The sequence below is a fragment of the Apodemus sylvaticus genome, chromosome 22 (assembly GCF_947179515.1).
Source record: "Apodemus sylvaticus chromosome 22, mApoSyl1.1, whole genome shotgun sequence".
Lineage (NCBI taxonomy): Eukaryota > Metazoa > Chordata > Mammalia > Rodentia > Muridae > Apodemus > Apodemus sylvaticus.
Genome location: NC_067493.1, coordinates 20,639,066 through 20,652,216, shown reverse-complemented (window position 1 = coordinate 20,652,216; position 13,151 = coordinate 20,639,066). Strand labels below are relative to the sequence as shown.

The following is a 13,151-nucleotide window of genomic DNA, read 5'->3' as shown; positions in this document are numbered from 1 at the left end:
GACATGACATGGAAACTGGACCCATGAAATCTCAAATATATTGTGGTCCAGACAAGACCTGTGTAGTGATAACATGGGCTGACATGCCAATGTGGAAGGCGAATTTTCACAGGCTCTTACCTCTAGATTAAAAGTCATAGGAAATTAGTGGCTATTGAGAGAAAGCATCAGTTTTCTCCAAGGATAAGACCCTGATAAGCTATCCAATCCCAAGTACTTGGCCATAAACATATGTACATGAAAGCAATACTAAATGGACTCAGTATGATATATACATGTGTGTATATACACACACATATACATATGCTTATATACACACAGACATGCACATGCATATGTATGTATACACACACATAAATGAGTACACATTTATGCAACCATTATACTTAAAGAAGAAGAGTCAGGAATTTGAGGAGGAATTAGGGACATGAAAGGAGTTAGAGGGTGAAAGGAGGGATGGAAATAATGCAAATATAGAATTCATGTATAACATTCTTTTTTGTTTTGATAAAATTGAAGATTTACATGGAAAACATTTCTGATAAAATAGAAGAGGTATATACAAAAAAAATTAAAATTGACAATATTCATGGAAAATTAAAGAGTAAAATGGTAGACATATAAAACCTTGCTAAATTAATTGAAAAAGGAAGTAGAAACATTTTATGATAGAACTGAAGATTTACATGGAAAATATTTCTGAAAAAATTCGCAAAATATATAGAAAACATGTTAAAAGTGAACATCATCATGGAAAATTTTATATAGATATAATGGTAGGCATAAAAGTATTTCTGAGTTGATTGAAAGTGGAATTATAAACATTTACAGGTAAAATTGAACATTTACACGGAAAACATTTCTGATAAAATTCAAGAAATATATAGTAAAATACATTAAAATTGACTATTTCCTGGAAAATTATACAGATATAATGGTAGACATAAAAACCTTTCTAAATTAATTGAAGGTGGAATTAAAAACATTTTGTGATAAAATTAGAGATTTACATGGAAAATATTTCTGATAAAATAGAAGAAATATACAGATAAAATGCTAGACATGACAAACAATACTAAATTAATTGAAAGAAGAATTCCAAACATTTTCTGATAAAATTTTAGATTTACACGAAAAATATTTCTGTTAGTCTATGTCTTTTCATTTGGGGAATTGAGTCCATTGATGTTAAGAGATCTTAAAGAATAGTGATTGTTGCTTCCTGTAATTTTTGATGCTATTTTTATGTTTGTATGGTTACTTTCTTTTGGGTTTATTGGAAGAAGATTACTTTCTTGCATTTTCTAGGGTTGGAAGAAGATTACTTTCTTGCATATTCTAGGGTGTAGTTTCCCTCCTGTGGCATTTTCCATCTATTATCCTTTGCAGGGCTGGATTTGTGGAAAGATATTGTGTAAATTTGGTTTTATCATGGAATATCTTGGTTTCTCCATCTATGGTGATTGAGAGTTTTGCTGGGTATAGTAGTCTATCCTGACATTGGTGTTCTCTTAAAGTCTGTATTAGATCTTCCCAGTATCTACTAGCTTTTACCGTCTCAGGTGAGAAGTCTGGTGCAATTCTGATAGGCCTGCCTTTATAAGTTACTTGACCTTTTTCCCGTATTGCTTTTAATATCCTTTCTTTGTTTGGTGCATTTGGTGTTTTGATTATTATGTGACAGGAGGACTTTCTGTTCTGGTCCAGTCTGTTTGGAGTTCTATAGGGTTCTTTTATGTTAATGGGCATTTCTTTCTTTAGGTTAGAGAAGTTTTCTTTTATACCTTTGTTGAAGATATTTACTGGCCCTTTAAGTTGTAAATCTTCACTCTCTTCTATACCTATAATCCTTAGGTTTGGTCTTTTCATTATGTCCTGGATTTCCTGGATGTTTTGGGTTATAAGCTTTTCGCATTTTGCATTTTCTTTGACTGTCAGTCAATGTTTTTATGGTATTTTCAGCACCTGAGATTCTTTTTTTTCTATCTCTTGCATTCTGTTGTTGATGCTTGCATCAATGACTCCTGATTTCTTTCCAAGGTTTTTTTTTTATATCTCCAGAGTTGTCTCACTTTGTGATTTCTTCATTGTTTTATTACCATATTTAGATCGTGGATGGTTTTGTTCAGTTCCTTCACTTGATTGTTTGTGTTTTCCTGTAATTCTTTAAGGTATTTTTGTGTTTCTTCTTTTAGGACTTCTACCTGTTGACCCAAGTTCTCCTGTATTTCTTTAAGGTATTTTTGTGTTTTCTCTTTAAGGACTTCTACCCATATTCTCCTGTATTTCTTTAAGGGAGTTATTTATATCCTTTGTGAAGTCCTCTATCAGCATCATGAGGTGCAATTTTAAATTGAACTCTTGCTTTTCCAGTGTGTTGGGGTATCCAGGACTTGCTGTGGTGGGAGAACTGGGTTCTGATGTTTCCAAGTAACCGTGTGTTCTATTGGTAGAGTTCTTGTACTTGCCTTTCACCATCTGGTTGTTTCTGGTGTTAGTTGGTTTTGCTGTCTCTGGCCGGAGCTTGTCCCTCCTGTGGGCCTGTAAGCCTGTGTCTGTATTCCTGGGAGACCAACTCTCTTCTTGCAAGATCTGTGCACAGAAGTCTGTAGAGCTGCCTAGCTCCCTGGTGCAAATGGTGGCCAGAAAACTTCTGTCCCAGCTGCTCCACTGATTGTTTGCCCTGTGTGCTCCTAGCTGTTCCCCTCCAGAGAGAAGGTGGAGATCTCTCTTCTGCACTCAGAAATAAAAGCGCTGCTGCAAGATCACTCTCTCCTGGTGGGATGTGCACAGAAGGCTGTAGAACCACTTGGCTCCCTGGTGCCCATGTATAACATTCATTGGAAGGGAATATAAGGACAGAGAAAAGGAGGGAGGTGATTGGAGAAGGGATGGAGACAAGAAGGTTTATGGGACATATGGGGAGGGGGGATCTGGGAAAGGGGAAATCATTTGGAATGTAAACACAGAATATGGAAAATAAAAATATTTTTTTAGTCTAAAAGTTCTTTATTTTATACATTCATTTAAAAATGTAAATAGCTATAGTTCACTATAGCTGACATGTAACTTTGCCATTACACTTTAGTCTTAAAATGATAACACATTTTTTTTAAATTCAATAAGTTTTCTTAAAACCAATGTATCCCAACTGTATTTAAAATACTGGCATGTAATAATATATACCCAATGTCTACATTTCAAGTGAGATTATAAGTAAGTGGAAAAATTACAGATGAAGTAAGTTTTTAATTATAACCCACAGGAAGACTTTCTCACAACCAAAGAACAGGATCAAATTTATTTCTCTCACTTCTTAATGTTAACAAACAAGACTCTGAAGAAGGAAATGGAAGAAGACCTCAAAAAATGGGAAAACCTGCCATGCTCATGGATCGGTAGAATCAATATAGTTAAAATGGCCATTTTGCCAAAAGCACTATACAGATTCAATGCAATACCCATCAAAATCCCAACTCAATTCTTCACAGAGTTAGAAAGAGCAATTATCAAATTCATCTGGAACAACAAAAAACCCAGGATAGCTAAAACTATTCTCAGCAACAAAAGAAAATCTGGGGGAATCAGTATCCCTGACCTCAAGCAATGCTACAGAGCAATAGTGTTAAAAACTGCATGGTGGAGCTAGAGAATATCATACTAAGTGAGGTAACCCAGACTCAAAAGGTGAATCATGGTATGCACTCACTAATAAGTGGATATTAACCTAGAAAACTGGAATACCCAAAACATAATCCACACATCAAATGAGGTACAAGAAGAAAGGAGGAGTGGCCCCTGGTTCTGGAAAGACTCAGTGAAACAGTATTCAGCAAAACCAGAACGGGGAAGTGGGAAGGGGTGGGTGGGAGGACAGGGGAAGAGAAGGGGGCTTGCGGGACTTTCGGGGAGTGGGGGGGCTAGAAAAGGGGAAATCATTTGAAATGTAAATAAATTATATCGAATAATAATAAAAAAAAAAAAAAACCAGTCATCAAATCCAAAAAAAAAAAAAAAAAAAAAACTGCATGGTATTGGTACAGTGACAGGCAGGAGGATCAATGGAACAGGATTGAAGATCCAGAAATGAACCCACACACCTATGACCACTTGATCCTCGACAAACAGGCTGAAAACATCCAATGGAAAAAAGATAGCCTTTTCAACAAATGGTGCTGGTTCATCTGGAGGTCAGAATGCAGAAGAATGCGAATTGATCCATCCTTGTCTCCTTGTACTAAGCTCAAATCCAAATGGATCAAGGACCTCCACATAAAGCCAGACACTCTGAAGCTAATAGAAAAGAAACTGGGGAAGACCCTTGAGGACATCGGTACAGGGAGAAAGTTTCTGAACAGAACACCAATAGCGTATGCTCTAAGAGCAAGAATTGACAAATGGGACCTCATAAAATTACAAAGTTTCTGTAAGGCAAAGGACACCATCAAGAGGACAAATCGGCAACCAACAAATTGGGAAAAGATCTTCACCAATCCTACATCAGATAGAGGGCTAATATCCAATATATATAAAGAACTCAAGAAGTTAGACTCCAGAAAACCAAACAACCCTATTAAAAAATGGGGGTACAGAGTTAAACAAAGAATTCTCACCTGAAGAACTTCGGATGGCGGAGAAGCATCTTAAAAAATGCTCAACTTCATTAGTCATTAGGGAAATGCAAATCAAAACAACCCTAAGATTTCATCTTACACCAGTCAGAATGGCTAAGATTAAAAATTCAGGAGACAGCAGGTGTTGGAGAGGGTGTGGAGAAAGAGGAACACTCCTCCACTGCTGGTGGGGTTGCAAATTGGTACAACCACTCTGGAAATCAGTTTGGCGGTTCCTCCGAAAACTGGGCACCTCATTTCCAGAAGATCCTGCTATACCACTCCTGGGCATATACCCAGAAGACTCCCCACCATGTAATAAGGATACATGTTCTACTATGTTCATAGCAGCCCTATTTATAATTGCCAGATGCTGGAAAGAACCCAGGTATCCCTCAACAGAAGAGTGGATACAAAAAATGTGGTATATCTACACAATGGAGTACTATTCAGCCATTAGAAACAACGAATTCATGAAATTCTTAGGCAAATGGATGGAGCTAGAGAATATCATACTCAGTGAGGTAACCCAGACTCAAAAGGTGAATCATGGTATGCACTCACTAATAAGTGGATATTAACCTAGAAAACTGGAATATCCAAAACATAATCCACACATCAAATGAGGTACAAGAAGAAAGGAGGAGTGGCCCCTGGTTCTGGAAAGACTCAGTGAAACAGTATTCAGCAAAACCAGAACGGGGAAGTGGGAAGGGGTGGATGGGAGGACAGGGGAAGAGAAGGGGGCTTACGGGACTTTCGGGGAGTGGGGGGGCTAGAAAAGGGGAAATCATTTGAAATGTAAATAAATTATATCGAATAAAAAAAATTTAAAAAAAAAGAACAAAAAAAACCTTCTAGTTTGATTATGTTCTCTCTGTATGGAAGAATATCTCCTCTCTTTTCTCTATCACCTTATTTCTGTATCATATTATTCATTCCTCAAAGTCACATGGTTATTTGAGGAGAGTTTTTGCATTGAAAGCCTTTGATAATTATTTTAAAGGCTTTTGTTTATAATATTCTCTCTTAAAACATTAACTTAGCCGGGCGGTGGTGGTGCATGCCTGTAATCCCAGCACTCTGGGAGGCAGAGGCAGGCAGATTTCTGAGTTTGAGGCTAGCCTGGTCTACTGAATGAGTTCCAGCACAGCCAGGGCTATACAGAGAAACCCTGTCTCGAAAAAAACCAAAAACCAAAAACCAAAAACAAAACAAAACAAAACAAAAAAAAAAACATTTACTTAAAAATTAACAGATACCATTTGTGTATCTATTTATATGAACATCTTTTTGTATGTCACCATCAAAATCATGTGTATACTTTCTAAAATCATAAAAGAATAAGATATTGCATTCAAAGAAAGCGTTCATTTTCCTGAACAACTTGCGCTTGGTTTCATTTGAAGGGGTGGCTAAGATTTACAAAACTTGTGTATTTAGAATATGGCTTCTCTTTATTGATGAGTTTTATTTCTGTACAAATGAATGGATGGAAATATTTCTTTGGTCTGTGTGTTAAGGTTGTTGTATATTTTTACCTACATATTTATTTTACTATATTACTACTAGAACATTTAAGTCATATACAGGAATTTAGACAAACAAAACAGGGCTCTAGTTTTGAGACCCCATAGCACACCTGGCATGGAGAAGATGCTCAGGCAAACTCCAGTCATCTCAAATTTGAAACTTTTGTGTCTCCATGATGATATTGTCCCCTTCCCATCCCTGTGACTAAGCTCTATTGGAGGGTTTCCTCATTTATCCCTGAAGAGCATTAGGATAGAGTGTTATTGAAAACCCCATAGACTCAGAATTTCCCATTCATTCCATCCTTGGAAGCTAAGAAAAGATGCTAGAAAAGCAAGCAAATTATTTGTCACCCTGAAGACTTGCTTTGAATGGGCTCAACTGTAGTGGTGATCTAGGAGCTGAAACTGTCTGTAGAGTTGAAATGTACCTTCTTAAGATTAACTTGCAAGTTTCAACCAATCAAAAATAACTTTTCATAACTTAAAAATACAATATGAATTAATACCTAAGAATAAATTTAGAAGAGTTAAATGTGCTTATTTTACTCTAAATCACCATGGTAACAGTAATAATATAGACAAAAATAAAATTGTCTCAAGCCCTGAATTCTCAATCATTTTTTACCTAATGCATATTTGGATTCATACTTTCACCATTCAATTGACACAGCTTGGAAAATAATGAAGTCAAAGTATTTAATGTTAAATCTAGCTGTTTTTTTTGTTTCTTGAAAGCATTATTATCTCAACTGTGTGTTTTCTATTTTCTTCTGGTGGTGTTGTTGACGCACTCATTTTTTCACAATATTTTTCTACACTTGTGTCAGATACCTCTGAAATTAATTGGACAACCAGTTCTTCAACAAGCAAAACCCATTGTTCTAAAGGTTATGCCATAGGATGCAGTCATAACTGGAGTGTCACTTTACCTTAAGGAGTTCTGCTTTAAAGATTGTATGTAAGAACACTGGACTCTCTAATTTACCTAATGTAAAAAATCCAGAAGATGATGGGGCTTAATTGGCTGGTCTAGATGCGTAAATAAAGAGTCAGTACATCAATTGAGATTCTCAGTGTCTACACCATCCAATATAAAGAACCATTTAAAATAAAGGAGATTACCAAGTCAGTGATAGAACAAGAAATTCACTGGTTCCATGTATCTATTCCCATCCACATCTGGTTGTATCCATCAAATTCCTTTGAGACATCTTGACAGTAACCATGTCTCTTTAATTTGATCAATAAGTTTTGATGAAAAGGTGAACTATTGTGACAACTGTAATTGTAAAATTGTTATCATATGATTTACTTGCAGTATGGTACAATAAATGTTACACCAAAAATATGAGTAAATATTTCTTTAAAAATCCCAATTTTAAAACTGTTTTTATATTTTTGAGAGATTCATTTTAATCATTGCAATTACTTTCCCCAACTCTTCCTAGATTCTATCCTTTCCCACCCAACATTGTATTCTCTCACAGTTTTAAAACCAAACAAAAACTATGGAGTCCTGTTTGTGTTAGATAGCTATTCCTGGTGTGAGGCCTGCCCTGGAGTGTAGTTTATATACCCCATGCCACCCTATTGAAGAAAACTGACTTTTCCTCTCCTATGAGCTCTCTACTAACCATATCTCCTTAGTATGGGTCAGGACTTTGAGCTTCTCCCCACTCAGCTTTTGTCTGCTTTGAGCTTGTAAATATTGTGTGGATTTTATAACAGTCTCTGTGAGTCCATATGTACATCTATATGTTGCATCTGAAATGCTGGTTCCTCAGTGTCATCCACTACCTCTGGCTCTTACAATCTTTCTGCTTTCTATTGTACCTTGCGAGAATATGTATGATCCAGACATTCTACCTATAGCTGAGCATTTCAAAAGCACTTTTTGTTGACACATTGTAGGTCTTCTTCTTAACTACTGAATGGTGCATGATGAAGCTTCTCTAATGAGGGTTGGGTAATGCACTATTCTATGGATATAGCAGATTTAGGAATCCTTTCATTGCTACATTCATTTAATAGGCTAATAGTAGTTGGTTTTTTCCTAGGACTCACAACATATCTAGTCACAGGTTGTGGCTTCATAGACAGTATCTGCAATTGGTTCCATCTCATGGAGTTGGCATGAAATTCAACTGAAAAAGTGATTGGTTACTCCCATAACATCTGTGTCACAGTTTCTCCAGTGGGCATGTCTTTCAGTTGGGTCATTATTGTAGCTCACATTGTTCACAGCTTGGTGAGAATGATGACTACTTTTCTCATCAAGTATTGTGTACAGCCCCTTATAGTACTGTGAATATGACTGAGTGACCTGAGGTCTTTGATACATTAAGAACATAGAGATCTAGAATAAGGAGAATCTGAGACAAATCATTTTAAATTAATATAAAAATTTTTATTCTTTGAGAATTTCATGTGTACATATTTTTCATATACATCTTCTATTCTCCCCTTACATACCTTTGAATGCCCTAGCAAATCTTCCACCCAGTATCCTGTCTTCTTTTCTGTTTATAAGATGCTAAATATAGTTAATGTGCCCACTATATGCATAGTTTTGGGCCATCCACTGGAGCACAGGCAACAACCTGGGGCTATATCCACGGAAAAAAATAGACTATCCCTTCCTTAGCAGACATCAATTATCACAAGCTCCTCAGATCATATTCTCTGGCAAATCCTGCTGGGATGTTGACTGATTTTTCTCTTGGGCTTCTGTGACTTCATGGTTGTAATGATAACATGTCCACAAGATACCAAGAAACTAAATATTTCTGGCCTTCACAGTCAATGATTGTGTGGATCTGGTTTAGATCTGGTCTTGATTGTTAGTTCAGGTGAGAGCTAGCTCTCTTTGAATTTTCCTATTGCTTGAAAATATTTTCTTTCATTCTGTCATGATTTGTATGTGTGTGTTATTTGCTTGTATAGGTAGTTAGATATTCGCATGGTGTACATATGTATTGATGTCAGAGGTTGATGTCAGTAAGTCTTACCCAATGTCTCTCTACTTTATAATTATTATTTAAGATTGCATTGTGGTGTATGTATGTGCACAAATGTACATATATCTCAGTGCCTGTGTAGAAATCATAAGGAAACTTATTGTTGGTTCTCTCCTTTTAGCAAATGGGCCCTGAAACTGAATAGAGGTTGTAAGTTTTGGCAGCTGGCAATTTACTCACTGAGCCAACTTGCTGGACCTCCACTTTACTGTTTGAGACAGGGACTCTCAGTGAACTCACCAACTGGCAAGACTATGCATCCATCAAGCTCAGGGATGGCTCTGCCTTTGTCACTATACTGCTAAGATTATAAGTATACACCAATTTTTCTGGCTTTTCATAGGGTTCATAGGAATCTAGTTGTCAAGTGATCACTCTGACCAATTTCTCCTACACAAAATATTTTTTAAATGAAAGTTGTGAACCACTGGTGAAGTGGAAGTTGCTGGATATGTCAGGCATTATAGACTCACATGGTAAGGTAGATTCACCTGGTGTTTTGCTGAGACAAGACCCATGGAAGGACATGTGATGTTTGGAGAAAGTATTCATTGGTCTTGAATCTTTGTCTTTGCTGATCTTTACTTTCTTTGAGAGAGGTGTGGCAGAGAACTTCTGGTGTCCCTGGCTGGTTCTGGTCTTTCTCACTGACTTATACCAACTTGCTGGAGACCTGGCAGTTTCTGTTGGATCATGTAACTGCTGCTGATTTGTGTTTGGTATCCTAATACTACTGAATACTGCCCTGGTATTCTGACAAATGGATATTGGAATTGCTCCCAAAGAACTACTTCTAAACAGGTCTATATCCCTTGTCCTATTTATCATCTTTTCTACCTATCTTTGAATGGTAGGCTAGAAGAGGGTTTGAAATAGAGAGGCAGGCAGTTCGAGTGTCTTCTACTGCACTACATTGGGAGGCAGGCATGGCTTGGGTCCAGTCAGCCATGTTTATTTTATTGTCACTGCTTTAGGACAGTGAGGAACACATAATGTATTCAATCTTCATTTCTTGTCCTGTTACTGTAATAAATATTGTGACATAACCAACTTAGGAAAGAAAGAGGTGATTCTGCCTCACAATTTTCTGGGTCAGTTCATCTTGGAGAAGTCAGGGTGGCAGTATCCTGAAGATTGGTCATGTGGAATCCACAATCAGGAGACAGAGCAATGGATGCTTGCTGATGCTCAGCTTCCTTTGTCTACTTGCATAGTCCTAGATTCCATATGGTGCCACCCACAGTGGGTAGGTCTTCACACCTTAATCAAAAAATCCTTCAGAGGCATGCCTGGAGAGCCATATCCCTCCCAGATGCTTCTAGATTCCCTAAAGTTGACAAGACTAAGAACCATTTACTCCCAAGAAGTCTATGAAAACATGGACATTCAGAGATGTGGGAGGTGAGGACGATGATACTAAAATCAAGAACAAGGTTTCATCTGAGCTATATTATAAATCCCTCAAATGTGGCAGAATTAAACTATGGATACATTTCTCAAGAAATGTGTCAAATCAAAATGGATCAACATTGCCAAACTTTTAGAGTCAAATGGGCATCCCAAACTGGCTCACATAAGTGTGACTGGAAAGAATTAGTGTCTTGTTTTATTGTTTCAGTGGTTTTGCCAGTGGTTTTGTGACAAAAGTACATCACACATTTTGAAAAATATAATTATTTTTATTCTTAATATCATACATTTTACAAGGAGAAATTTTGATAAACATTTACTAACAGTCAATACAATAGTTTCTATTGGTAGAATTATAGAGAAATAGTTACTGTAGTTAGAATTCAGGATTGATGGAACTAACTGGAATCAGTGTAGATGGTCCCACTAGAATCAGAAGATGAACCTCTTCATGCATCTGCCATTGAGTTAATAATTTCCTTTGAATCACACAGTAGATGATACACTGCAGAGCCACTGAGCATATTGGATTCATTTCTGAATAATCAGTCATCATGGAAGGTTGATTATGCCCATATTATGTTGGTCTTATTCTAAGCTTAATTAAATTCTCTGATTTTCTGTGACACAGTCTCCTTGAAGAATATAACATGGTTCTTGAGGGAAATTCACTGTCCAGTTCTGGGTTTATCTCTTGACACAATCTTTAGGGTGATGGGTTTTTCAGGTTGGAAAATCGGTTGCCTGCTGAACTTCATGGGGATCTGCAGTGGTTGAACAATCATAATGAGAAGCAGTGAGTGAACCACCAGCAAGGGCAGAAGCAAGGAGAACAGATACATTAAGGACCATGATGCTTTATATACACAATACACCATATATCAGCATGTGTGATATAATGATTTGAGTCATCTATATCAGCCATCTATCCTGAGTTCATTATGCCTATATATTCACTGAGACTGGATAATAAAATCCCTTATCTATTTTTATACAGGAAAGTATTTCTTGAATACCTACTATGTATACAGAGCCAGGGAAAAGAGAGATTGGTTTGGGATTTTTAGTGACTTAAATTTTAAGTGAAAAGGACATGTTAACATTTTAGATCATAACATAAATATATGGAAAATGAATTTTGAAGGCCATATAAAGTTAATTTTACATTTGTTGAAGCATAAGGTAATACTGGGCAGGTATCACAATTTCACCTCTATGGGGGGGGGGGGGGTTCAGCTGGGCCTCCATTGTCCCCTCTCAGTTTGGTGGTGGGCAAGGACCTCAGGCAGCTTTGGCCTTTGTTATTTTAGTTTCCAAGGGTTGTCTGAAATGTTTTCATAATAATATTGCCTCAGTTGCTTCAGTCTGGAGGGGGAAATCATCTCCTGTAGCAATTTGATCTCAGTACAAGGAAAAATTTGTCATGGGGGGGGGATGTCAGACTGTGGGTGACTAAAGTTTGTCAGGTGTTCCCAAGTCCTGCTTAGTTTCAAAACAAAATGCTTTGTCCATGTACCCATCTAAAAAACTGCTGCCAGTCTTACAGGACAGACACAATACTACCACAGGCCACTAAAGTCCTCCTGATCTTCCTTGAAAAAAGGCAACAGAACAGGAAAGCACTATATATTTCATACATGTGTTTTGAAACATAACCATCAGGCAGCAATATACATAGTATCCCCATTGTCTTAGTCACTATTCTAATCCTGTGAAGACACACCAGGACCACAGCAACCCTGATTGGGTGCTTGCTTACAGTTTCAGAGGCTTGGTCCATTCTCATCATATTGAGGAGGAGCATGGCAATAAGTAGGCAGGCATGGTGCTGGAGAAGGAACTGAGAACTGTATTTTGATCCACAAACAGAGATAGCAACAACCCTGAGCCCAGTGTGAAGTTTTGAAACCTCAAAATCCATACTCAGTGATACACTTCTGTCAACAAAGCCACACCCATGTCTTCTCAAATAGTGCCGCTCCCTGACAAATAAGCATTCAGACATATGAGCCTGTGAGTGAGGGCCACTCATATTCAAACTACCACACCCATTAATGAGAAAAAAGACAATACATTTTTTTGAAATGAGATATTGGTCTTTAAGTTCTTCAGGAAAAATGTTTCAACATTCTACATATTCTATCTTACTATTCTAACATTTTGTTAAAATAATAACCTGAGTTGTGTGCATGTTTTATAAAGACATGTATAAAGATTATAGTTAAAAATTTTAAAATAAAATAATGTTTTAAGAACTCTTAAACTGGCAATGACTCTCTAAAATACATGTATGTCTCTATACATATACATATAGAATTATTTCTATATATATGGAATATATATATACATATATATATATATATATATATATATATATATATATATATATATATATATATAATATATATATATGCAGCAAAGCACCACAAATACTTTATATAAGGGATGGTCTATTCTTCAATTCAATGAAGATTCAGAGTTGTACAGAGCCATATTGGGGTGTCATGCCACATGGTAGTAACTTGACATTGGCCAAGGACAAGGGCTTCGGGCAGGAATCTAACATTAGGGCATAA

At 36.7% G+C, this 13,151-nt stretch overlaps 2 protein-coding genes across 3 annotated transcripts in view; both read right to left on the bottom strand.

The window, feature by feature from the left end:
* LOC127672424 (zinc finger protein 431-like) overlaps positions 1-13,151 on the bottom strand; it is a 313,721-nt gene that overhangs the window by 169,980 nt on the left and 130,590 nt on the right. The window lies entirely within an intron of this gene.
* The window catches only part of LOC127672426 (cytochrome P450 3A25), a 48,725-nt gene continuing 46,817 nt past the window's right edge, over positions 11,244-13,151 (bottom strand). The window contains exon 13 of the mRNA XM_052167587.1: positions 11,244-11,339. Within this exon, the coding sequence (XP_052023547.1) occupies positions 11,244-11,339 (96 nt within the window). The remainder of the gene's footprint in view (positions 11,340-13,151) is intronic.